The 26,659-nt window shown below is 38.9% G+C and overlaps 2 protein-coding genes across 2 annotated transcripts in view; one reads left to right on the forward strand and one right to left on the reverse strand.

The window, feature by feature from the left end:
• LOC131164715 (pentatricopeptide repeat-containing protein At1g10910, chloroplastic) overlaps positions 1–23,132 on the forward strand; it is a 40,363-nt gene extending 17,231 nt beyond the window's left edge. Inside the window, exons 6-11 of the mRNA XM_058122133.1 lie at positions 3,947–4,051; positions 4,860–4,959; positions 5,535–5,854; positions 21,552–21,728; positions 21,815–21,943; positions 22,579–23,132. Coding sequence (XP_057978116.1) covers positions 3,947–4,051; positions 4,860–4,959; positions 5,535–5,854; positions 21,552–21,728; positions 21,815–21,943; positions 22,579–22,809 — 1,062 coding nt within the window. The 3' untranslated portion in view covers positions 22,810–23,132. The remainder of the gene's footprint in view (positions 1–3,946; positions 4,052–4,859; positions 4,960–5,534; positions 5,855–21,551; positions 21,729–21,814; positions 21,944–22,578) is intronic.
• Positions 23,133–24,496: 1,364 nt separating this feature from the next.
• LOC131163423 (3-ketoacyl-CoA synthase 7) lies at positions 24,497–25,754 on the reverse strand. The gene has a single exon (XM_058120010.1). The coding sequence runs from the start codon at positions 25,562–25,564 to the stop codon at positions 24,497–24,499; it is 1,068 nt and encodes a 355-aa protein (XP_057975993.1). The 5' UTR covers positions 25,565–25,754.
• Between the last annotated feature and the right edge of the window lie 905 nt (positions 25,755–26,659).

Consider the following 26,659-nt stretch of genomic DNA (forward strand, 5'->3'; position numbering starts at 1 on the left):
GATAAACTGTAAAGGAGGAGGTTGTGTTAGGTAATTGATAGCCAGCATAAAAACTTGTCAAATCTATATGAAATGAGTCCTTACCGATTATTCAACGAGGTACAAAGGACAATGATGTGTTGCGCTTATACCACTCTAATGTAATGAAAAATGAGCAAGGGTGGGTTTAGTTGTCTCCCTGAAGCTACGCATCGTATTGGCATAGATAGTAAGTGCATTTGTATACTAAAAAGTTCAAAAAGTATTAAGTGCATTTATTTAAGAGCAAAGCAAAGCAAAGCTTGCATATATATACCAAAAATATTAAAATTAATCTAACAACACATTTGCATGTGCGCAGACATATACAAGAAAAAAATGGAAAGGCTTGCCTATTGCCCAAGCTTCACAGTCACTTGCTTGGCTACTCCCAAAGTAGGCTAGGCTACAGAATTCCCTACTTTCATGCGTCCTGAATCCTTTTCCAAGGACAAGTTGAGTCTCCATGCTTTTGCCTGTGAAACAAAATCATGGGTAGCTCTAGTATCCACAATAGCATGGGTACTCTTCCTATTGATCCTTAAGTTGACAAACATCACTCCTTTCGGCTGTGTAACTTTTGGTGCTTTTGCCTGCTTTTCCAATGTGTTCACTAGCCGCATTGCACCTATCCTCAAGGTATCCTCCTCTTCCTCATCACTTTCCAATGCCCCCTACGCAATGGAATCTTGTAAAGCATTGAGTGATGACTAATAAAGGCACTTAGAAACTCCGTGAGGGCCTCAACATAAGTAACATGAAATTTTACCCTTTCCATTGGGTGTGTTGAACCCTTAAAACAAGGAAGCTTCTTTTGAAGTTGACGCCTTACTATCGGCTCCCCCACTTTTGGATTTTCCTTTCTTTAAAGACTTTTTGTTGTTTCCACCTACACCACTCTCTTTGGACGAGGCAGTATTATCACTAGCGTAGTCAGTCAAGCATTCCGCGACAGCTTGTGCAGTAGACAAGTCTTGAACTCTTTGGCTATGAAGCTTTGTCCTTGCCCAAGGTTTCAACTCCTCAAGAAAATTGAACAGCTTGTCATTTTCCGATATGTCCCTAATATCTAACATCAAAGTAGAAAATTGTGTCATGTATTCCCTAATTGACCCTATATTCTCGAGGTCTCTCAACTTCCTCCTAGCATTGTACTCAACATTCTCAAGAAGGAATTAGGCCTTGAGCTTTCTCTTCAAATCTGCCCAAAAATCTTCTACATGATGTCCATTCTAAATTTCACTGTACTTAGTACGCTACCACAGTTTGACATCACCAACCAAGTACATAGTCGCAGTATCCACTTTCACCTGTTTTGAGTCCATCCTCGAGGTGCGAAAATACTGCTCCATATCAAACAAGAAGTTCTCCAATTCCTTGGAATCACAAGCACCCCCATACGTCCTAGGTTCTGGTACCTTGGTCTTGTTAAACCCCAGAGTGTTAAGAGTTTCCCATAGCAAGAACCATCACATTCATCTTTGCAGTCAGATCAGCTATTTGAGCTTGCAAGGTCTTTGTTGATGCTTTTGTGATCCCTCTAATTCATCAACACGTTTCGTTAGTCTGGCCATCTTTATAGCCACATTGTTGGCTTGCGTCTCAGCCTGTGCTTCCAGCACATTAATTCTCTGGGCATTGGTTGGCATGGTCATTTACCAAAAACTTTACCAATTCCACAACGAAGGCAACCGAATTCGTGTAGTAACTAATCGAACTCTAATACCAGGTGCCACACGCCGAATATTTCACACTTTTGTGTAAGGACTGTGCGGCGCTAGCTAAAGCCCTCTTGTTTAACTAGCCAACCTAGCATTTACTACAATTCATCAACGAAACACTTTCGTTGTCATTCAAGCAAAAATAAGCAGAAGCAATAAGCAACTTACGAAAGCAATGACACTTAAGTAGTAAACATTGAAGCAATGTAAGTCATTATCAACATCTTTGTTAACAATGTGTGTCTAGTGAGGGAAGCAAGTAGGCTAAACACATTGACAATAGCTAGTGAGTTTTACAGATTGATGAACACTCATCCTCTCCTAAAGAGCTTTCTATGCTATTCTCACTTTGGCAATAGGAAACATCAATATGATCGAGTCATATTCCCCTTTTTAGCCTAGGGAAAAATTATCTCTAAAAAATAACCTCACACTAGTATTTACATGATGAAAATCCATCACATATGCATGAGACATGCGGTCATAAGCATGAAGTAATGCTCTGAACAAGCTCGGTTCATGACGAATGATGCAGGCAGGATTTTAATCAGTGGCTGCAAACAATTGTTCCAATTCCTTTTTTTTTCCCCTGTAACGTCAAATATTTGATGGCATTGTTGATCATAATAGACCATGGCAACATAAATTTCGCAATAATTCTTAGGCAATTAAAATAGAAATTGGGACAAACATATTTTCACTATAATCCTTATAAGACAAATAGATATATTTTACTACTATAAAGTTCCGTCTCATGAAGGGGAGCTTAGGCACAATGGTAAAGTTATCACCGTGTGACTTGGAGGTCATGGGTTCAAGGCATGGAAACAGCCTCTTGCAAAATGCAAGGTAAGGCTGTGTACTATAGACCCATTGTAGTTCGTCTCTTCCCCAGACCCCACATACGCGGGAGCTTTGTGCACTGGGCTCCCCTTTAAAGTTGTGTTTTATAATTTGTGGGTACTCTGTTGTCACTTGTCAGAATGGTGAGACTGCCTCATCTGTTTTTGCATTGTTCCTTTTCTGTGGCGAATTTGGAACATTTTATTTGGTGTTTTGGAGAGCAGTGGGTTTTCCCTTCATCTTTGGAGGAATTGTGTTCTCTTTTGTTTAGTGGTTTTGGTAGAAAGAGAAGGAGAGGAATTTGCTTTGGCAAAGTACTATGTATGCAGTGGTTAGGTGTATTTGGTTGGAGTACAATGATAAAGAGTTTTTATGCTGCAATCTGGTGTTCTTGGCATCATTGTGGACTTCAACGAATGGTTGTTTTAGAGGAATACCTTTGACCAATTTGAAAAGGGACTAACCTGATGTTCTTCACTAGTTATCCAGGCTTTCATTTTTTCTTTTTTTTATTGTCTTTGGAAGATGCCTTGTTCTTTATTTTTGTATATTCTCTTTTCTATCTTATTAATATATATTTTTTATTTATGAAAAATATATATTAACAATTGTACTTGGTTGGAAGCCTTGCATAACCTAAACATTCTTAGTGCTATTACATGCATATGTGAGCAAGATTATTTTGCAATTGCTTTTTCACAATTTTCATTGCAGAGTGTAGAAAATGCTCATTCAATGATCACTGAAACAACTGGTAAAATGATATTAGTTTCACAAGCAAACCAACCAATGTGTAAACAAGACTCCATCCCATCTTGAGTAGCTTCTTTGTTAGCACACCATAATTCAGTGTCAAATTTGTTAAGCTGCTGGGATACAATTGCCTCCTTGGCTAAACAACAGCTGTGTGCTTAATGCATTGAATTGGACCTATGGGGTATGGCTATGTTGTGTGCTTTTGCACAATGCTACATCCAGGGGTGAGTTCCATCAATGCTACCAGCAATGACAGTAATTGTTAAATTTGATTAAAATAATACCATTGTCACTGTTTTGGAAGTAGTTTGATAAAAAAACATAGCTAAAACATATCTCATATGCACACGTGCGTGTGTGCGCACTCACAAGAAAGAAGAAAAAATGCTACATATAACATATGTACGTTGTTCAATTCTTCACCTTTTCACCTTTTCCTTTTTTTTAATATACAGCCTTGTTGAGTTTTTTGGTTTGTGTTTGCTACTGCTATTTGCTTCCCTTCAACATTTTTTCATCTGGTACATGCAAGCAGATGCCTATATTTATGTAGAAGTCAAACATTTATGATAGTGTTCTCTCAATTTCATGCCTCAAAAATTTTGCAGGTTATTTTGACAACATTATTGAAGGTATATGTTAGAGGGGGTTTGTTTGAAAAATCAAGAAAGCTATTAACTGAACTGGAAACTTTGGGCTATGCTGAAGAAGAGGTAAACTTAAAAATTTTCTTGTTTGACACAGTTGAGGTTCTTATTATCCTTGCTGAATGTTCTCTACTGCTAGTTGGTGTTGCTTGATTGATCCTCTAAAGTGCTTGATATGTAACACAGTAATCTAATAAGCTCATTTGGACTTTTGGAATCTATGTTCAATTCTATGAAATCTATCCGCACTTGGGATTGGGCTTTATATCTTCAGAATTAAATATATTTTTATATATTGTAATTATAAGGGTTCATTAGTTCTTTACAACTTTCTTTCTCTCAATGAGGTCTTATGCCTTGATCTCAAAGGATAAGACATGATACCTTTGGTTTATATATAAACAATCTTATTTTGAGGATCTTTAAATGTGGAGGTAACACTGATATCATGCCTTCTCCAGAGCCTTGTGCCCTGTTATATATTTTAGTGAATTTGTGTATAAAGCAATAATACCTTTTAACATAAATCACATTTTTTACTCAGTATAGGGTAGTGCTACCTTGTGTAAAATCACATCTTATACATTCTGAGTATGACAAAGTAATAGCTAAATAGAATGTCATGTTAAATGTTGCAGCATTTTTAAGCAATTTTAATTGCTATTTAGCTTCCTTCCAAGAAGTCTTTCACATATTATAGCAGTTAAAATTCAGCTGACTTTTTGTTGCTCTCACATCCCATCTATTTATGCCTTAGCTACTGTCTCTAGTTATTATCTATCTACATGTTGTGGCTGTATTTCTGTAGTTCTTCTCGCTTTATCCTTTTTGGGAGAATAATTTGTAGGCTCATTGAATGCAAATTACTTTGTAGATGCCATACTGTTTATTGATGGATGGCCTTTCTAAGGCTGGGCATGTACATGAAGCTAAATCAATTTTTTATGAAATGAAGCAAAAACATGTGAAATCGGGTATGTGTTTCTATGCATTATAGAGTTTATTTATTTATTGTAAATGTCAAGCTCACATGGCCTTATATTATGGTGCAGTGCAATTCATATGTAAATTTTGTATCAGGCTAGAAATGCTATCTTTTTGTTGAATCAATTTTCTTATTCATGAATAGAAACTGCATGGTTTCAGATATATAGTTTTGACCTTTGACATGCTTCTTTTTCTTATTTTATAGGTTTTTGGTCCTGAAATTAAATCGCCTTCAAATGTGTGAAAAGTTCTTAATAAATGTTTTTATTCTATTTTTTCTCAAAATTTATATTTATATCAGCAAGTTCAAGAATTCCCAGGTTGAAAGGAACATGACCCTTGTAAATTTCCTTTTCTAGGAGGTGTGCCATATATTTCTACCTTTTATCTTGAGTGCACATCTTTATTCTTAAAATTTAGAGTATTGATGATATGATTTTTATGTTCATGTCTGCGTTGTGTTATCCAAGTTTCTTGTCTGTTTTCTGAAATCATGGTTCTTAAGCAGAAGTTCCAATATTCTTTGTTATAACTATTTGATTTTGTCTCCCTATTGCTGCAGATGGCTATTCCCATTGTATCATGATTTCAGCATTTTGCCGAGGGAAGCTCTTTGAGGAGGCAAAACAATTGGCTGAGGAATTTGAAACCATGTATTACAAATATGATGTGGTTACATTGAATACAATGCTCTGTGCCTTCTGCAGAGCAGGTGAGATGGAGTGTGTGATGCGAACGCTGAGGAAAATGGATGAGTTGGCAATTACTCCTGATAGGAAAACCTTCCATATTCTAGCTAAGTATTTCTGCAAGGAGAAGTTGTACCTACTTGCTTATCAGACCTTGGCTGACATGCACAGTAAAGGGCACCAACTAGAGGAGGTATTCTGCATGTATTTCATCATCTTTTACCAAAAAAGTATTGAAAATGGTTTTCTATACTTCATTTAACCCCTTTCAAATGTTGACATAGAAATGCAACCCATTTAAGGTGCTGTTTGTTGTTCCCTAGTAGTTAGCTTCAAGATATAATTGGAGGATTTATGTATAACAGGATACAATGTGTTATGTTACTTTGCTGTATGTTAGTGAGCGAACTCTTGTTCTTTCGGTGTGCATGAGATGTGCTTAGAAATAGAATGGGAGACTTAATGTTTGCTTAGATTCTCAAGTAACAACAAATCCTTCTCATTTCTCTTTTTCAATCATGATATCAGAGCAAAGATCCTAAAACCCTAAAGCTGAAGTCATCATGCACAATATTTCTCTGACACTAACCCTAAACAACATCACAACCCTCAGTCTTAACATTGCTGCACTTGCACTAGAAAGGCCCATCTCATTACCACATCTCTAATCAGAGGTAGTTCAATATCTCCTCTCTTCATACCAACATCACATCTCAGGAGTATTCAGAGGGTTCCGATCTGCCAGCTGTCAAAATGTCAACCCCAGCCACCGGCATATGTGCTGATCATCATTTGACTGGTCCATGATATGTGCTGGCTGTGTCAGGCTCCCTCTGGCCATCTTTTTCACTCCAGTTTGGTTCATTCCGCTCATCTGGACCTATAGAGTATGTTTTTCAATTCATATAGCTCCTGGATTTCTCTGATTTTGTCTGGAGTGTAGATCTTGTAGGCTTATGTTTGCTCACAACAGGTTTACATGAACCTTTGTGCTGGTATGAATTCTTTGTCCCTGCCAGTCATTTTTTGGTTGTGTGATTGTTAGTCATGGAAAGCATGTATTGGTGGAATCTATAAATCCAAAGAGTGGACCAATAGAGTATTTTTTTCAATTCATTTAGTTCATGGTATCCTTGGCTTTTTTTTTTCTTCTGGAGTTTAGATCTTGTAGGTTTATGTTTGCTCACAACAGGTTTATCTGAAACTGTCGGCTAGTATGAGTTCTTTGTCCCCACCAGTCATTTTTTGGTCATGTGATTTTTAGTCGTGGAACATATGTGTGGTGCTATTCATTACGTGATGGAATGTGAATCCAAAGAGTCTTGTTCCTTCCATGTTGCGACAAATTACCACTGAAAATCTGAATGGTAACAACTACTTGCACTGGCCTAAGGCAATCAAGATCTGTTTGACTGGCCTAGGTAAGCTTGAACATGTTCTTCAGTCAGATCCTTATTATGATTAGAAGGAGGTTTGAACCGAAGATGCTCCTCTGGTTTTTTGTTGTGGAATTCTATGGAATCTTGGATTTCTATAATGTGTATGTGAATTGATAAGCTAAGGATATACTGGATTTTGTTAAATTACTGGATCACTAGATTAAAAAAATTTCATCTAATGCTCATGAAAGGCAGAAACAGAGGGCACGGATGACACTTCTTTGAGTCCTGACAAATATGAAACCTGAGTTTGAATCAGTCCGATCACAGGATTTGGGAAGTGCTAAATTATCATCCTTTGCAAAAGCTTATTCTCATGTGTTTCATGCCTCCTCCAACACCCTGACTTTGGGCACTGGTGATTCTGTATTGATAATTGACCTATGTGGGATGTTCATGGCAGTCCCCTGGGGCCCATTTAGTTGTGGAAAACAGTTTCCATTTTCCATTTTGGGTCTTCCAAATAATTATAGAAATTCCAGCTTATTTTTTAGTTTTCTCAGATTCATGCTTGGAATGTAGAAATAAAGGATTCATTTAGTTGTGCAAAAGAGTTTTTCATTTTCTTTTTTAAAATAATTACAAAAAAGGCAACTTGTTTTTCAATTTCCAAAAATCGTATTAGGTAATTTTTGGGATCATGAATTTTGGGGCTTGGATTTAGATTTGTGTGAACTTGAAAGAAACTCAATACAATTTTATACTATATTTTGTCCAAATCCAAGATTTGAATACCATGCTCCCAAATCCAAGGTAAAAAATCAGAAATCTAGAAACCAATGAAAAGATGTTTTCCAGCTTTCCTATATAAATTTAGAAAATTGGAAAACAGTGTGCCATTTTTGCTATTACTAAAAAAATTAGAAACAAAAACTAAAACTATTTTCACAAGTGAAAAGTGCCAAATTTTTTTTATTGTTTTTCATTTTTTTTACACAAATATTGTAAATTTAAAAATTAGGCAACCCTTTTTTATTCTTTGGAATACTAAAATGGAAAACGAAAACTATTTTCTGCAACTAAACAGGCCTCTAAGGTTGCTAATGCTACAACTGACTTGACTCTATTCCTTAACATGTTGGAGAGCAACAGGCTGTGTTAGTATCAGAGGAGGCATATTCCAAGTTTCTTAAGTATTTGGCATTTTAGAAGGCATCTATTACTGTTGCATCCTTTGCTTAGATAGGTAACCCCCCTCCTTGTTTTCATTCAGTACCTCTTCTTCTAGACCTTAGGTCATAGATTCTGTTGCCACTGATCAAATGACAGGCATTACCAGTCTCTTTTCTTCACTCCATCTGATGGCTTCACTACATGTTAGCATACCAGTGGATCCACTATGGAAACAGGGACAGTAAACCCTAGCTCCTCTGTCTCCCTAACTTAACTTCTGCATATTCCTAGATTTTCCCACCTGTTAGCAGAATTTCAATATCACTGAATTATTCAATTACTGTCTTTCTCAATTCTGTTCTTATTGAGGATGTGAAGATGAGAAGACAATTGAGAGAGGACATGTAGATGGAGGACTTTACTATTTTAAATTGCTATCGCCTTCCACTGCCTGCACTGCTGCGGCTACATTGCTTCAAATTTGTCATTGTCTTAGTCATCCCTAGTTCGTGTATTGTGTCTAGTTTGGAGTGTGAGTTTTATCAGTTGGGAAAACGTCATCATGTTCCTTCTACTTCCTGACTCAATAAAGGGACCATCAGCTCTTTTGTGTCAGTCCATTATGATTTTTGGGTCCTAATCGTGTTCTTTCAAAGTTTGGTTTTTGGTATTCTGTTACCTTGCTGATGACTAATCAAGGATGACTTGACTTTATCCTTTCTGTTTTGAAATCAAAACTTGGTTTAATGTGCCTTTTTGAATTCTTCATTGTGAGCAAATTCTAAAGAATATTATAGCATCCAATTTACTTCTTATATGATGATTCCCCAATTCTCTTGTGATGACACCCTAGAACAAGATGAAGTTGCTGAAAAGAAAAAAACAAACTTATTCTTGAAGTCACTCCTCCCTATTTTATCAGATGAATATCACCAAATTTTATGGACTGATGCCACCTATACTGCTTGCTTTCTTACGAATAGAATGTCATCATCTTCCTTGGTGGTAAAATCCTCCTTTTTACATCCCCATAAATTTGGTTGTGTTCTTGTTCAGTTAACTCTGTATGTTGATAAGTTGGGTCCTCGTGCTTCTAAGTGTGTTTTATGGGGTATTCTTGTACTCAAAAAAGGTATCAGCATTATCTTCTTCGAGTCTACTCCCTAATACTTGGACTCTTTGAGCCCCACATTTCTTGATGATTCCTTTCCACTACCTAATTTTCTTGATTTGTGCTTATTGTCCTCCTTAATCATTCTCCTAAGCCATCATTGCTATTGAGTCCCTTCTGATTGTCCTAATTTGCACTTGTATGAACAAGAGTGACTCAAGGTAGCTGTGACCCCTCTAGAATCTAGTGTTGTGCCTTTGGGCTTCCTTGTTTATTGATTCTATTTCTCATGATTTGGATCTTTCTATTGCTCAGAGGTAAGTGCTCCTATACCTAGCATCCCACCTCTAATTGTGTGCTATGACTTTTTGTAACCTTTTTTTATTTTTTATAGAAAAAGAAATTCATTAGATATAAAAAGAATGTACAATCAGGAGAGAAGATATCTCCTTAACAAAATCTGGGAATCCCCAGGAAAACCAGAGAAAGAAAAACACAAAGAGTAAAAGATAGCAAAAGAAAATCAACACGCCCTAAGAAGAAACTACCAATTGTGCTGAACATCTGTAATACATGTTCCCTTGAAATTTCCATTGCCCACCCCACTCACCATAGAGAAGCCATAAAAAGAACCTTTTCTCACACCAACCAATATGATAACTTCTTCCCTGAAAATGTACGCAAGTTAGGTTCCTTCCACAAGCCCCAGAACACTGCAAATAAGCACAATTCCATAATCCAGTTCCTTCTTCCTCCCAAACCTCACAAAAGATATTTTCGAGAACTCCTTTACTGTTCTAGGAGAAACCCAGCTTTCTTCAAAGTAATCAAATATCCTGTTCCAAACCTTCCATACAGAATTGTAATGCAAGAAAAGATATGAAACAGATTCTGAAAAATCAAAACAAAGCATACATATATCAAGAGAGAGCGCCTTTAAGGGTCTTCTCATCTGCAACAAGTCATTCGTATTTATCCTATTAAGCACAATCAACCGAAAAATCACTTTGAATTTAAGGGGAATTTTGACCTTCCAAATAACTTCAGAGTGGAAAGGAGAAATTGGTACGAGTCATAGAAAGATTTACAAGAATAAACACCCAAAGAATCCAACAACCGAGATGGACTATCATTTTCAAAAGATACCCTACAATTATTCAACATAACCAACAGAGAAGGTAACTCAATAGTTACCCTACAATTATTCAACATAACCAATAGAGAAGGTAACTCAATAGTTACCCTACAATTATTCAACATAACCAACATTTCCTTAACTTTGAAGGCTCTCTTGAAGTGAAAATCCCAAGAAGGTAAAGGACCAATTGAGTCTATAGTAAAAGAAGAAATGGGATCATTTTGCCCTGAGCTTAATCGGAATGGGCAAGGAAAAGAGGTGGACTGAACAACATTCCCCATCCATAGGTCTTTCCAAAAACGGATATTACATCCTTTACCCAAAACAAATTTTGTATGGGGAATAAAGAGAGGGTAAAATAGGGAAATAACTCTTCACAGACTTTTCGAAGAACATCTAGAACCCAAATTTGTATCCCATCCATTTCCATCAAGTCCAAATTTACTTTTGAAAACTCTATGCCGCAATGAAGAAACCTCCAGTAGGAACCAACGAAGCCATTTAGCTAGAAGAGTTGTGTTTTTAGAAACCAATTTTCAAGACCCAATCCATCCTCCCTCTTGGTCCTAAAAACCACCAACTCACCAAATGATCCCTAGAGCCCCCTACCCTTGACCAAAAAATCTCTCATAATTCTCTCAATCTTATGGACTACCATTGGAATTTTAAAGATAGAAAGAAAATACAACTAAAAACTAGAAAGACAAGCCTAAATTAGAGTAATCCTCCCTCCCGAAGAAAAAAGGGTTCCCTTCCACCCATCTAAATGCTTGGACACACTCTCTCCACCACTAGATCCTGAAAACTAGCTATTCTAGGATTACCCCCTAAAGGAACCCCTAGATAGAACAACGTTTCACCCAACTTGGCACACCCAATTTTGAAGGCTAATTCCCTAACACACTCTTCGGGAACATTAATAGTTGCAATATCACTCTTTTCCATATTAATTGTAAGCCTTGATACCTTTTAAAAAATTTGAAGAAGCCCCAAATATTAGGAAAGAAGGGTTATGACCCTCCATAAAGATAGTATCATCTGCAAACTGAAGGTGTGATGTCGTGATCTCCTCCTTACCCACTTTTAGACCTTTCACTAAATCTATCCACCACCCTATCCACCATTCTACTCAAAACATAAGCCACTAAAGCAAATAAAAACGGAGAAAGAGGATCCCCTTGTCTAATCCACCTTGTGGCCCTAAACCAAGATTCTGGCTCACTATTCATGACCGCCGCAAAACTCACATTAGATATACAATCTTTCGTCCATCTACCATCGATCTCCAAACCCCTTCCTCACAAGAATCTTATCCATAAAGTTCCAACTCACTCTATTGTAAGCTTTTTTCAAAATCCAACTTAAAAACAAGCCCCTTCTTCCTCCTCCTCCTAATATCCTCAACAGTTCCATTCGCAATTAGGATTGCATCCACAATCTGTCTTCCCCCCACAAATGCACTCTGGGTCTTAGACTCTTATTATTGTTTTATTACCTTTTTTATTCTTAGTATCTCCCCCAAGTTTGTATCTTGATTGTTAAGTGTTGTCCTACTTCGGGTGGAGAGTTATTGTGGATGAATAGATGCATACTTTATAGGTGAATGATACTTGGGAACTTGTGTCACTTATAAGTCTACGGTTGGGTGATGTTGGGCGTATATTGTGAAGATAAATCCATATGATTTTGTTGCCTGTGTGAAGGCATGAGTCATAGCTAAAGGGTACATTTAGATGTATGGTTATTCAAACACTCACTCTAGGGGTGAGCATAATTCGGGGAAAACGGAATTAATCGAATTAACCGGCCCAAATTGGTCAGTTCGGTTCGGTTAAAAAAATTGATTCGGTCGGTTCGGTTATGCCTTCCAACATTTCGGTGAATCGGGTTTCGGTTCGGTGGATAGAAAATATTAATTCGGTTAACCGATTAACGGATTTAATAATTAATTAAATTTTAAATATAAATTAGTACATGTTAATTCGTTAAAGGCGTAGGCGGGATAGGGAAAAAAGGCGGAGCTGGTGGACCACATCGCTCTGCCTCTAGGCGTTCTTCTGCGCCAAAATGCCATCACCGCCTCCAGCAACAAGCAGAATTTCATCCCCATGATGAAATAGAATGTTGCCTCCGCGACGTTGATGACTTGATGTTGCTCCCTGTGGTAGTTACCTCTAAGTGACTGCAATACCAATCTGGAAGCAGGCCAGAGCCGTCCAACGTCAGGCGCATCTTGCAAGCCAGTCTGGTGAGGCAATCCCCTCTCCCGCTGAAGATGTTGAGGTTGCTGCGCTCAAAGTAGTCGTGGTTTAGGCCCATCAGCCCGCCCCACACCTCCAAATCTGACATCTCCACCGTCGTGCCATTACCGTCGAAGAACGCCAAGCTGCTTTTGGCGTCGTGCTAGCCCCCATGATGTCCCTTGTTCTTATAAACATTGTGTACACACAATCATCTCCCTTCACCTGCCAAGTGCCAATTGTTTTTTAGACAAAATAAAAAAATTTAAATGAAAACACAGTGCCCAACAATGGTTCCTCTGCTGCTGTGCCCAAACAATTCCTTGACATGAGATCGTCGTCCACCGGTGGGGTCCTGAAGCCTTCTTCACTCCAGTTGTGCATGCAACTCAACGAGCTCAATTCAAATTTTGGGTCCCAAATGAAAGAACCCACCAACTTGGAAGACAAGAATTCTGTCAATGTCTGCTATTCTGATACTGCACCTGCCTCCTCTTGGTCTGCATTGTTAATTTCGGTTAAATTCAGTTAACCGAATTACCTGAAAAGAAATTTGGTCGGGTTTGGTTTGGTGAGGCTCAACAGTTTGGTCGGTTCGGTTAATAGTGTTCTTTAACTGAAAATTTCGGTTAATTTGGCTAATTAACCGAAATTGGCCGAACCGACCATTTGCTTACCCCTAACTCACTCTGGTAGCTAAGCTTACATTAGTGTATCCCTTCTCTCTTTAGCTAGCATGTCATTCGTCCCTACACCAGTTGGATGTGAAAATGTACATTCTTCAATGTTATCTTTAGGAGGATGTTTATAGGGTGCAACCTCCTAGGTTTGTTGCTTGGCGGAGTGTCACGGGCTAAGCTTGTTCAGGGCATTATGCTTGCCTATGACCGCTTATCTCGTGTGTTTGGGATGGGTTTCCATCATGTAAATACTAGTGTAGGGTTATTTTCTAGTATTTATTTCATTGTAAGCCAAATAAGGCAGTATGACTCCTCGGTCACTTTGATGTTTCCTAGTGCTAGAGTGAGAATGGCCTAGAAAGCTCTTTAGGGGAGGGTGAGTGTTCATCAATCATTGTAAAACTCACTAGCAATTGTCAACGTGCTTAGCCTACTTGCCTCCCTCGCTAAGTACAACATGTCAACGGAGGATTTGTTAATGAATTACGTTTGCTTCAATATTTACTACTTGGTTGCCATGGCTTTCATGAATTGATTATTATTTCCGCTGCTATCTGATTGAATGTTAATGAAAGTGCTTCGTGGATGAATGTTGGTAAACAAAAGGCTGGCTAGTTAAGCAAGAGTGCTTTAGCTAGCGCCACACGGCCCTTCACAACGGTGTGAAAAAGGCGGACCGTGACATTTGGTATCAGAGCCCAAGTCGGTGACACTTGGTGAGAGCCCAAGGTTGAGTTGCTACGTGAATTCGATTGCCTTCGTTGTTGGATTTGGGAAGCTTTGGTAAGTGACCATGACACCAAACAATGCTGAGAGGATCAGCGTGCTGGAAGCACAGGTTGAAGAGTCAACCAACACTATGGCTGCGGAGGTGGCCCAGATGAGAGAACTTGTTGATGAAGTGAGGGGATCACAAAAACATCAAGCAGGTTTGATAGGCGACATGTCAGAGGACTTTCGCCACACTGTGGAAACTTTGCAAGCCCGGATGGCAGATCTGGATGCAAAGGTAAATGTGATGGTTCTTGCTATGGGGAACTCCAACACTCCGGGAGTTAGCAAAACCAAGGTGCCAGAACCCAGGACGTATGGGGGTGCCCAAGATGCCAAGGAGTTAGAGAACTTCTTGTTTGATGTGGAGCAGTACTTTCGCGTTGTGAGGATGGCCTCAGAACAGGCAAAGGTGGATACTGCGACCATGTACTTGGTTGGTGATGCCAAACTGTGGTGGCGTACCAAGTACCGAGAAATTGAAAATGGAAACTGTGTGATTGATAGTTGGGCAGACTTGAGGAGAGAGCTCAAGGCCCAATTCTTTCCTGAGAACGTTGAGTATAATGCAAGGAGAAAACTGAGAGATCTCAAGCATACGGGGTCAATCAGTGAATATGTGAAACAATTTTCTGCTTTAATGTTGGATATTCGGGATATGTCGGAGAAGGACAAGTTGTTCTATTTTCTAGAGGGGATGAAACCGTGGGCAAGAACTGAACTTCATAGGCAAAGGTTTCAAGACTTGTCAACTGCACAAGCGGCTACAGAGTGCTTGACAGACTACGCTGGTGATGAGACCGCTTCGTCCAAACGGTTTGGCAGAGAGGGAAACAGTGGAAAGTCTTTCAAGAATGGCAAACCCAAGAGTGGGGGAGCCGACCCTAAATCATCAACCTCACAGGAAGCTTCGTTGTCTCAAGGGTTCAACACACCCAATGGAAAGGGGAAGAGTAAAATTGAGTGTTTCTTGTGTCGGGGTCCTCATAGAGTTTTTGAGTGCCCTCACAAAGCATCACTTAATGCCTTACAGGCTTCCATTGTAGAACAGGCAGTGGAAGACGATGGGGAAGAGGATGAAGCCCCAAGGGTGGGTTCAGTGCGGTTAGTGAACGCATTGGAAAAGCAGGCAAAAATACCGAAAGTTACACGAGCAAAAGGGTTAATGTTTGTGGACTTGAGGATAAATGGGAAGAGTACTCGCGCTATGGTGGATACGGGAGCTACTCATAATTTTGTTTCGCAGTTGGAAGCAGGAAGACTCAACTTATCCTTAGAGAAGGATACAGGACGCGTGAAAGCAGTTAACTCTGTAGCCCAGCCTACTCTGGGAGTAGCCAAGCAAGTGGCTATAAAGCTTGGACAGTGGGAAGGTCATGCGAATTTCACAGCGGTGCCATTGGATGACTATCCAGTCATTCTAGGAATGGAGTTCCTAATGGGGACGAGGGCAGTGCTGATGCCTTCGGCTGGTTCCCTGTGTCTGATGGGAGATCACTCGTGCATGGTGCAAGTCGTTGCAACGAAAGGAGACGAAGGGAAGTCCCTTTCAGCCATACAACTCAATGAAGGATTGGGTCAGGGTGAGCAGACACGTCTAGCCACGGTGGTGGTAGACAAAGAAGTAGGCCAAGAGCTGGAGCCTACGACCATCCAAGCGGTGTTGGATGAGGATAAGGAGGTGTTGCCGGATAAGCTGCCTCACAATTTTCCTTCACGACGGACTGTGGAGCAAGAGATCAAGTTGTTATCAGGAATGAAACCAGCTGCTAAAAGGCCATGTTGGATTGCGCCTAGAGAGATAGTAGAGTTGGGGAAACAGCTTGATGAAGTGGAAGCGGGATGTGTTCGCCCTTCCAAAACACCGTTGGGAGCATCGGTGTCGTTTCAGAGGAAACATGAAGAGCATCTACGGAAGGTGTTCGACAGGCTGAAGGGAAACAGTCTGAATTTGAAGAAGGAGAATTTCTCTTTCGCTTGGCGGAGCAACAAATTCCTTGGTCAAGTCATTGAACAAGGTCGTATTCGGAGGGGTATGGAGAAGGTAAGGATGATTCAAGAACGGAAGATCCCCACGACAGTGAAGGAGTTGCGTTCCTTTCTTGACCTTACTGGATACTGCAGGAAGTTCGTTAAGGGGTATTCGCGGAGAATGACTCCAATGACAGGACTACTGGGGAGGTATTATTGGCCGCACACGCGGGATGATGTGGTTGATTATACCAAAATTTGTCTCACTTGCCAACAAGACAAGGGGAAGCGGAAGAAGTATGGTACTTTCATGGCCGCACCAAAGTATTGTTCGGTAGAGGGGACGACACAATTGTTCCTTGTGACTTTTGTGAGATATTGGGGTGTTCCCCAAGTTATTATTTGTGACCAAGATTTAATGTTCACTGACAACTTCTTAACAGAGTTTTTCAGGATATTCAGGTCACACCTTGACATCTCTTCGAGTTATCATCGACAGACAGACGAACAGATGAAGAGATTCAGAGAGCTACTAGATGAGTACTTGCGCCATTGTGTCAATGACAACCAGAAGAATGGCGTGCAACTACTTGATGTGGCTCTGTTCTGTGGCAACGCCCAAAGGCGCTCAACTATCAACAAGAGCCCTATTGAGCTTGTTATAGACCAGCTGCCGCTGTTACCTCACACAGTGGGCGAGCCGTACAGACGAAAGAGTCCTAAGGCGTACATCTTCACCAGTGAAGGGAGACAGAATGCATACTTTGCCCAAGCCTATATGGAGAAAGCTTCTAAGAAGATGAAGAAATGGGCAGAACAGGAGAGAAGACCGCAGTTTCATGTCAACTTCCTCAAGCCATTCAACGCCAACACCAACAACCTGAGCAGGAGTCAGTCAAACAGCGTAGAGTTGAAGACAGTGCCACCTGATAGACATGATGTTGAAGAGATCCTTGCAAACAGAATGTTCATATCCTCAAGGAAGAAGAGGCAGAAGTTCCTAGTGGAGTGGAAATGCCTTAATGACAAAGAAATCAGCTGGATTTCAGTGGAAGATTTGAAGCCATTCGTGGACAAAGTTGAAGTGTACCTATCACCAAAAGTCTACGAGGCCGTCGACCGCATAAGTGGGGGAGAATGTCACGGGCTAAGCTTGTTCAGGGCATTATGCTTGCCTATGACCGCTTATCTCGTGTGTTTGGGATGGGTTTCCATCATGTAAATACTAGTGTAGGGTTATTTTCTAGTATTTATTTCATTGTAAGCCAAATAAGGCAGTATGACTTCTCGGTCACTTTGATGTTTCCTAGTGCTAGAGTGAGAATGGCCTAGAAAGCTCTTTAGGGGAGGGTGAGTGTTCATCAATCATTGTAAAACTCACTAGCAATTGTCAACGTGCTTAGCCTACTTGCCTCCCTCGCTAAGTACAACATGTCAACGGAGGATTTGTTAATGAATTACGTTTACTTCAATATTTACTGCTTGGTTGCCACGGCTTTCATGAATTGATTATTATTTCCGCTGCTATCTGATTGAATGTTAATGAAAGTGCTTCGTGGACGAATGTTGGTAAACAAAAGGCTGGCTAGTTAAGCAAGAGTGCTTTAGCTAGCGCCGCACGGCCCTTCACAACGGTGTGAAAAAGGCGGACCGTGACACGGAGTGAGGGTTGGAGATTTCAAAAATAGCTTGCAACAATCTCATGGAGCATGGATTGGTATATTTGATATAGTGGTGATTGAGTTTGGCCTTCAGAGATCTGCTTAACACTATGTACTGCTGCAGTTAAAATTTTATGGATTATGTATGTAAATGACATTGTAATCATATGTGATGATAGGGTACATGAAATTTAAAGTAGTTGTTGCTAACAAAATTCTAGAGTAAAGATTCATGACCATTGTAAGTACTTCTTGGGTATTGTTGTATCTAGATCTCATGTGAGGACTGTGTTGTCACAGAGCAAATATTTTTTTGCCCTTGGTAGATGGGATATGGCTATTAGGATCCAAAGCTATTGATGCACCCATGGATCCTAAGAGTACATTATATTGCCAGATGGAGATGAATTGTAGATTGATTTCGGATGCTACTAGAGACTTGTTAAAAGTTACTGTTAGATTACCACTTTACCTAAAAGCTTAAGCTGTTAGATTGTGGGTCAACAATGTATAACAGGCTTTAACAGTCCCCTACACATGCAACACGACAACATAGAGAGAAATAAACATGCGATAAATAGCACCCATGATAGGGAACACACTAATTTGTTTTTTTAAAATACCACATAGTAAACGCAAGCAACAAGACTAGAACCCAGGACCTCCTGGTAACCAGCTCAGATACCATGTTAGATTACCACTTTACCTAAAAGTTTAAGCTGTTAGGTTGTGGTCCAACAATATATATCAAGCTTTAATAGTTACCTCATAGTCATTTAGTCAGATTTATCTTTTGCAACTAGGGTTGTGAGTTAGTTCCTTGATTCTACCCAAATGAGTCAAGGGGATGCTTTTATTCGTATCTTGAGATATCTTAAATGTGTGGTTTGAAGAAGTCTCTTGTGTTAGGGTAGAGCTCATACTCATCTTCGAGGTATGTACATGTAGATTGGGCCATATTATCCTTTGACAGAAGATCCGTGGTGGGTATTGTGTGTTTGTTGATGACAACATGGTGTATTGGAAGAGTAAGAAACAACCTATGGTTGCTTATAGTATAACTATAAAGCCATGGTTCAGACTACTTGTGATTGGTTTGGTTAGAAGGTATGTTGGAAGAGCTTGGTTTTCTGCATTTTTAGGTTATAAAGTTAATATGTGATAATCAAGCTGCCATTCATAGTTCTCCCAATCCGTCGGAGTTGTTTGTCAGTTTGTCATTTGCTAATGAAGAACTCGTGTAGAAGCTTATTGCAAATTCAAAAGTAATGATTGGTTGATTTGTTTACTACGTCCTTGGGGGGTGCATAGATGTGGAATTCATTTGTCGCAAAGTAGGCTGGGGAGTGTGACAGGTTACGTATGTTAGTGAGGGTACTATTGTCCTTTGGTGTACATGAAATATATCTATAAATATAATAGGAGACCTAAAAAAAAAAGGGGGCAGCTGGGTGCACAAAGCTCCCACGTATGCGGGGTCCGGTGAAGGGGCATACCACAATGGGTCTATAGTACACAGCCTTACCTTGCATTTTTGTAAGAGGCTGTTTCCACACCTCGAACCCGTGACCTCCAGGTCACACGGCGACAACCTTATCATTTGCGCCTAAGCTCCCCTTCAATAGGAGACCTATGGAAAGGAAAAAAAGAAGAGGGACTTGCATATGGTTTTAAGAGTAATGACTAGCAGACTAGAGTGGAGAGTCTAGGGAGTTTTTGATCACGATGTGTAAATCAAGGATCTACTTTGAACCATTTTCATTTTTGAAGTGATGGATGAACTTACTAGGACTATCTACGAAATTCAAGTAAGGTTGTTGGAGAAAGGCCAGTGTGACTGATTGGCGAGTCATGCGAGAAGAGGAAGAAGACATTTTTTAATTTCAAAACCAATAAGTGGAAGCACACGTCCGCACATGGGTTCCATGCTCTGGTGCATGCTTCCATGGCGCATTTCAAAATGACATCGTTTGGTCTACCACCCTCATGGCTCCAAGTGCCATTTAAAAAAAATTTCAATATTTATAAAATCACAAATGGAGCCTGTTGAAAATACCCAAAATTTTCAAAAAAAAATCCAGAGGCTAAAAATTGCAAGAAAAAGAGGAAAACCTAAGGGGCTATTTGGTATCATTGTTAAAAATTACAGAAACGAAAACTAGAAACGAAACCAAAAATAGAAATTAAAAACCAAGAATTGGCAACATGTTTAGTTAATATTTATAAAACTAAAACAAATTAAAAAATTAATTAAAAATTCTCATAAATCAAATAATATTATAAAAATATTATTAAAATAATAAAATTGCAAAATGATAAACATTAAAAAATATTATAATAAAAATAAATATTATTATAATTATTTTACTTAATTGTTACACTTTCAAAATCTACTTTACAATTAAAAATTTAATTGGACATGACAATTGAAAAATAGTAAAATATTTTGTGATAAAATTTATTATTATTTTCTGAAATTTATGTATATTTTTATTATAATTTAATTCATATGATCATATTATTTTAATTTTAATCTAAGTGTCTAAAATGATTAATTTAATCCAAAAGAACTATTTCTAGTTATTAAAATTTTCGGCAATAAGTGGTTTTCTATTTTTTCTCAAGCAATTGAAATCTGACAACAAAAATAGAAACTGGCAACATATAAACAAATGCATTTTTATAATTTTTTGTTTACTATGCAGAAACAGAAAACAGAAAACACAAATAGCAACAATACTGAACAGGTCCTTAACTAGATAGAAGATTTCTCGATTTTCATGCACAAAGCCCAGTTCCTCCCTTGACTAGTCTGAACCAGTCCAGACACCACTGAATTTACCAGAAATGGCTGAAAAGGGGCAAAAATGCTCGAAATGACAAAAATTGGGCAAAGAGAGGGGAAAACTAAGGCTTGACCTGTGTCGGTTTTTCAAAATGGTGTCCAGGGTTAGCCTGGATACAATTCAGTGCTGTCACTGTTTTGTCTTGAACTCCCTGTTCTGTCCAGCAGTTCCTCTTCTTCTGCCCTCTTCTTTTCTTCTTTCTATTTCTCTCCCTTAAATCTCTATTTCTCTCTGTTTCTGATTTTCTGCTCCTATACACATTGCTTTTAAATGTCTCATTGTCCAAGATTTCAATTTTACTCTTATTTACATTCACTGAAGACTGGTTTTTGCTTGACCTTATATAGAAGACACCATGTATGCTGATCATTGGTCATGTTCTAGTTGGACGCATTACAGGCTGATATGCTATTAACCACACGTGTTATATTTTTTGGAAAATGAAATTTTCTGTGTTATGTGAAATTCTTAGAATGAGATTGATTTTCTCCAGCCCTTAGAGGGAAGATGCTACTTGGAAGCTGTATTAGCAGATATGCAATTGTCCACACAAAGCCTTACATTGTTGTTTTGACCTTATTATTATTTTTTTTCTCTGTTTCTCTGAATGCAAACTTAAATCATTTGGAGGTAAGGATGTGTATTCCATGCCCTCAGAATCTTGATATAGCATGTGAGCTTTGTGCACTGGCGGTTGCATTTTATGAAATTTTTAATTGAATTCTTCTTTATGGATTTGTTATTTTTGTTTGGTTATCCACCATGACATTTTTTTCAGAGTAAGACAGCTGGAGCTCTGTAAAGATGATGCAAAGTTTTGGACACTTTATTTCTTTTGTATTTATGAATTTATTCCTTGTCATATGGGTTAACAATAAAAAACAAATTCCTTTATTCTTTGGATTGTTATTATTTTGCAGGAACTTTGTTCCTCCTTAATTTTTCATCTTGGTAAAAGTGGCTCTCATTCTGAAGCATTTTCTGTTTACAATATGTTGAGATACAGCAAGAGAACAATGTGTAAGGCTCTCCATGAGAAGATTCTACACATTCTTATAGCAGGGAGGCTTCTCAAAGATGCATATGTTGTAGTCAAAGTATACATTATTGCTTCTCAGATTTTTGAACTTCTTCTTTTCCTTTTTTATGAATGATAGGTTTCTCATCATTATTTTATGTTCAGGACAATGCAGGGTTGATCTCTCTGGCTGCTATCAAGAAGTTTGTTACTGCATTTGTAAAGTTTGGCAATATTAATTTGATAAATGATGTAATTAAGGCTGTCCACAGTTCTGGCTATAAAATTGATCAGGTAGAGGATTCAATGACTTGTTTCAGAATGTGTAAATTAATCTTAATTTAGTTAGGCAACTAGCACGAATTTGAAGCCTAAGTATGGGTTCTCAGTGCCATGACAGAATATCTGAAAAGTGAAATTCTGGTGCTCTTAATACTCTAAATTTCAGCACTGGACAATAAAGTGTGTTTTTCTCTGAATTGACTTATGTTGTAGCATCGTATGACTGATGGTCCAATCTGGGCACGGGGGATTCAACTCCTCTTAAAGGTATATACTAGTGCAGTTCATGTGCCAGCAACCAACTCCTGGTGGCTCCCAAAAAAATACATGCTCACGCAAAAATTTGGCAACCTGCGATTTTCTGAAGGCAATAGTTGCATTTAGGAGGGTTTTCTAGGTAGTGTACTCTGGTATGAGCTTGCAAGTTTGCTTGAGGCAATACCATGACCCTTTTTTTCTTTTTTTTATAATGAATTTTAGTACACAACATCTGACACATTAAACTGTCTTACCATCCATACTAATAGCTTCACTTCAGTTCTTGCATTTGGTTGAAGAGAGAGAAAGCATGAACTTCATCCTTTTGTGTTACAGCTTTGCCTTGCAGAATGTTAAAGATAAACCTTTTTCTTCATTTTATATTTCAGAAACCATTTCAGATGGCCACAACACGTTATATTGCACACCCTGAAAAGAAGGAATTGCTTCTCCAGTTGCTGCAGTGGATGCCTGGCCAAGGCTATCTTGTTGATTCATCCACAAGAAACCTAATCCTCAAGAACTCGCACTTATTTGGTCGCCAACTCGTTGCTGAGGTATTATCCAAACAACATAAGATATCAAAAGCATTGAGATCTCATCAGATGAAGGGTCAATGAAATTGGAAGCAAAAAAGTTGCCAGTGAAGCCATTTTCTTGTAAGATAAAGAGTGGTTTGATGCTTATTGAATTCCAAGCATGACACTGACAATGAAACTGGTCTGTCTCAGTTTCGCTTCTGTAATGTTAGAATTTATTGTTATTAAAACCCTATCTTTTATCAGGTTTCAGTAAACTGATTCAAATGGGCAGCCGGAGGATTGGATGATTTGGAGTATGATGCATATAATGTGATTAAAAATGCTCCTCTAAAAAACATGTGTATGCATTTTGTAAGTGATACTGATCATATGATTTATAAATGAAGCCACAGTTTTTAACAGTGATGCAGCTTTATAGTGGTTCTGACTGAGATTGGTTAATCTGTTTGGCAGCTTATGCATGATCCTTATTGTGATGTTTAACCTTGTGAATGTTTATGGGTGGGCACATGCACGAGTGGATTACCTTGCCTTGAATACATGGCACCATATTTGCTAAAAAGTTCCCTGAAAATGCGTTTAGAGTGCTCTATGTGGGAGAAAAAAAGGTTGGGTGAGCATGAAAATATATCTTCAGACTCTGCTCTGTGATTAAAGTATAATTTGTACTGTTTTCATTACAACTTTTCATGTGTGCACATCTTCTGTGCAATATCTTGGGTGTTCAATGCTAGGAGTATTTGTTGAAATGCATATTTCTCTCTGCTGGTCTCTATGCGGAATAGAGCCATAGACATGTGTTTCCCGTTTAGTATTGGACCATACCGATTCCATTTTTAGTAACCAAAGCTAAGGTCGTATCTGGGCATCGTCACTTACTATATGCTAACATATAATCATGCAGTGTAAGTGGGATATAGGATGGTAGGACAGTGTTCTGAGGGCAGTGTTTCTGATATCTGGCACATAGCAAAGGGATTTTGGATTACCAGAAGCTGCAGTGTTTTGGCTTCAGGCAGGCAAAATTCAAAGTATAATGATTATAAATTTTGGATTTCCGTGTGTTTCACCAGCAGTGCAATTTTTCTCCTTTCCTCTAAAGCTGTTGACAGACTCGGTGGGCTGCATCCTTGGTTAGTATTTTAGATGAGTGGTAGAAAATGTTTTCCTTTTCTTTCTGCAGAATCCATTTTTCCCTGACAAAAACATTGTCCAATGACCAGTTTTCTTCAATCCAACGGCATAAAACAAATGGAAAATGATCTCTGGACAATGTTGTCTGATTTTCTTGAAGGAGTGGGGAAGAAATGGGAACTTAAATTTGTCAGGTGCCCAATCACACAAATTTAGGCAGAACTGCGCTGCTTCCTTTTGCATGAATGGGTGACTGCTGTTACAATGAAAGAAATTGCTGCAATGCAGGAACTTTTATTTTATTTTATTATTATTATTTTTTAAAAGACAAACATTTTTGCAAGTTTAAATTGATCCAAAAATAAAGCTCTTCATCACCATCCTTTGAGAACTACTTGCTTTTACAGTGCTGAATCTGCAGGTGCTTTTTTTTTTTTGGGGTGACAATGTATGCAATCAGGTCGAAGGCTGATTTGAAGTGAATGAAATGGGGCAATGATAGCATGTATGTAAAATTATACATGAGCCTAAAAAGAATATATATATATTTCTGTGTGTCTGTCTGTAGTACAAGACTGTAGAAGCATCCAAATATCTTCGCAGCATCTACAATCTCTACTGCTTTTAATCATTAGAACTCTTTTGGGACTTCCACGGGGTACAAATGGATCCTATCGGACCAGGCATTTATTTTGGTTGTTTTAAGATCTGTAATGCACTTCCAAACTGCGCTGTTGCACTTAAAGCCGCTGCCAAATGCAATCTGCCATATTCTGTCTCCCTTCTTCACCTTCCCTTTTGCTTCCAGATAGCAAAGTTCATACCAAACTGATGAAGATGATGTGTTACCAAATCTATATAATGTCATCCTCGAAGCTTCTCCATCTTCCTTCTGCAGCCTGAGATTTTCCTCCACAGCATCAATGACGGCCCTTCCTCCCGCATGTATGCAGAAGTGCTCGAAAGCCCTTCTGAAATCTGGCACGTATATTCCCTTCAGTCTTGATGGAGGCCAAATACTCCGGCATAACACTGACCATCCATAGCTGAACTGTTCAGAGTATGGCAGGACGTGTGGACCTAGTACTGATATGTTGGTTCTCAAGGCATTGGCTGCCACCTTTAACAGATCCCTCGACAGTGACACCCCAACTAACCCATCTTCATCCTGTTCTTGGATAACAGACAGGTACGATTCATCATCAGATCCCATGTGGGTTCGGACTAAGTGTTGAAGCTTATATTTGGCGGTCCATTTGTCTTGATTCCTGTTGGATAATAGAATGGCAGCTCCTCCCATCCTGAATAGAACATTGGCTAAGAGCATGGACTTGACCTGCCCACAGTAGCCATTGGGATTTACCGCTTCCATACTAAGAACCAATGCTAATGAGTTCTTGTGGACTTTCAGAAGATCTTTTGCCAAATTTATAGAAAGGATTCCTGCACTGCAACCCATTCCACTCAAGCTGATGCTTTTGACATTGCTTCGGAATCCAAACTTGTTTATGATTGCAGCAGTGATGGATGGTGTTGGGCAGAAGAGGCTGCAATTTGACACTAGAATGTCAATGTTTTTAGGATTTATGCGGTGTCTGGAAAGAAGATCTCCCACAGCTGTGAAAAGAACTGTTTCAATTTCGTCTCTAGCAAGTTTCAAAGAGGTAGCGGGTGGGACCTGATGCAAAGCAGTAGGCATACAAGCTTCACTGCCAATGCCTGATCTTTTGCCGGCCCTTTCCAGGAAGCTTTTACTCTCACTGGTGAATCTTCTGCATATTTCAAAGTGTTCGATCAAATGGGAAATTGGGACTCTCAAGTGATCCGGCGGCAGGTAACAGGTGAAGTCAATGAGGTAAACATAACTAGACCGGAAATGAAAGCAGAAAGCTGCTACAATTAAGGCTGTTGCTGCTGCTAAGAGGTTTAGTTGGGTGAGGGCCTCTATGATGGTGGACGGGTTTGTCAGGGAGGAATGTCTGAAGAACTGCATCATCATCGTCAAAAGCTTTAGATCAGATGGCAAGGAGTTTGTTTTGGTGTCTGTTAAGTAAGCAGGGCAAAAAAGAAGTTTTGAAGGGGTTAGTCAGCATTTTAAATCCTTCTTGTTTCCTATATTTTCCAATTATTTTGTTTTCTTCTCATGTAGATGTTTGTGTTCCACAGGAAAGGGAAGCTGCATTTGTTTAATCACAAAATTTGCATGTCCAACCACCTTTTTTTTTTTATTTGTCTGCTTACTTTTGCCATAAAATGTTGTTGCTATTATTATTACTATTATTATGGTTTTACAGATCTTACATCATTTGTGGTTTAAGCTTCAAATTGCTAGGCTCTTGGTTAGAGTCTGGCTTTACAGAAATGAGAGGGTACTGCCCACTTGTAAATTCATAGATCACCAACATTAAAGTCCAGGGAGCATTCAAACTTGACTGAAACTCAGCAGTGAGCGAGTTTGGATAAAAAGTGGTGATGTTGGTATATGCCTGGATTTGATATTTCAGTATTTACAAATTCAGAGACTAGTAAAATCTTTTGTTTCAATAATTCTCGCTGTGAAGATTTGACTTGAATTATCCGTGTTATCCTTGCCTTCTCGTGTGTTATTTCCAGATTTTAATAAGCGACGGGTTTAAGTATTGAGGAGGTGGGACATTGCCTCAGGTCATGTGGAATGATCAAAAGAGGATTCATGTAGCAAATGCGAACTTGAAAAATACTAGAGAAAATTTGAAGGATTCATTTTTCTTGTTCGGTTGTCGAGAAAAAAAAAAAAAAAAAAACCAAATCAGAA

This window comes from Malania oleifera, chromosome 9, assembly GCF_029873635.1.
Source record: "Malania oleifera isolate guangnan ecotype guangnan chromosome 9, ASM2987363v1, whole genome shotgun sequence".
NCBI lineage: Eukaryota > Viridiplantae > Streptophyta > Magnoliopsida > Santalales > Ximeniaceae > Malania > Malania oleifera.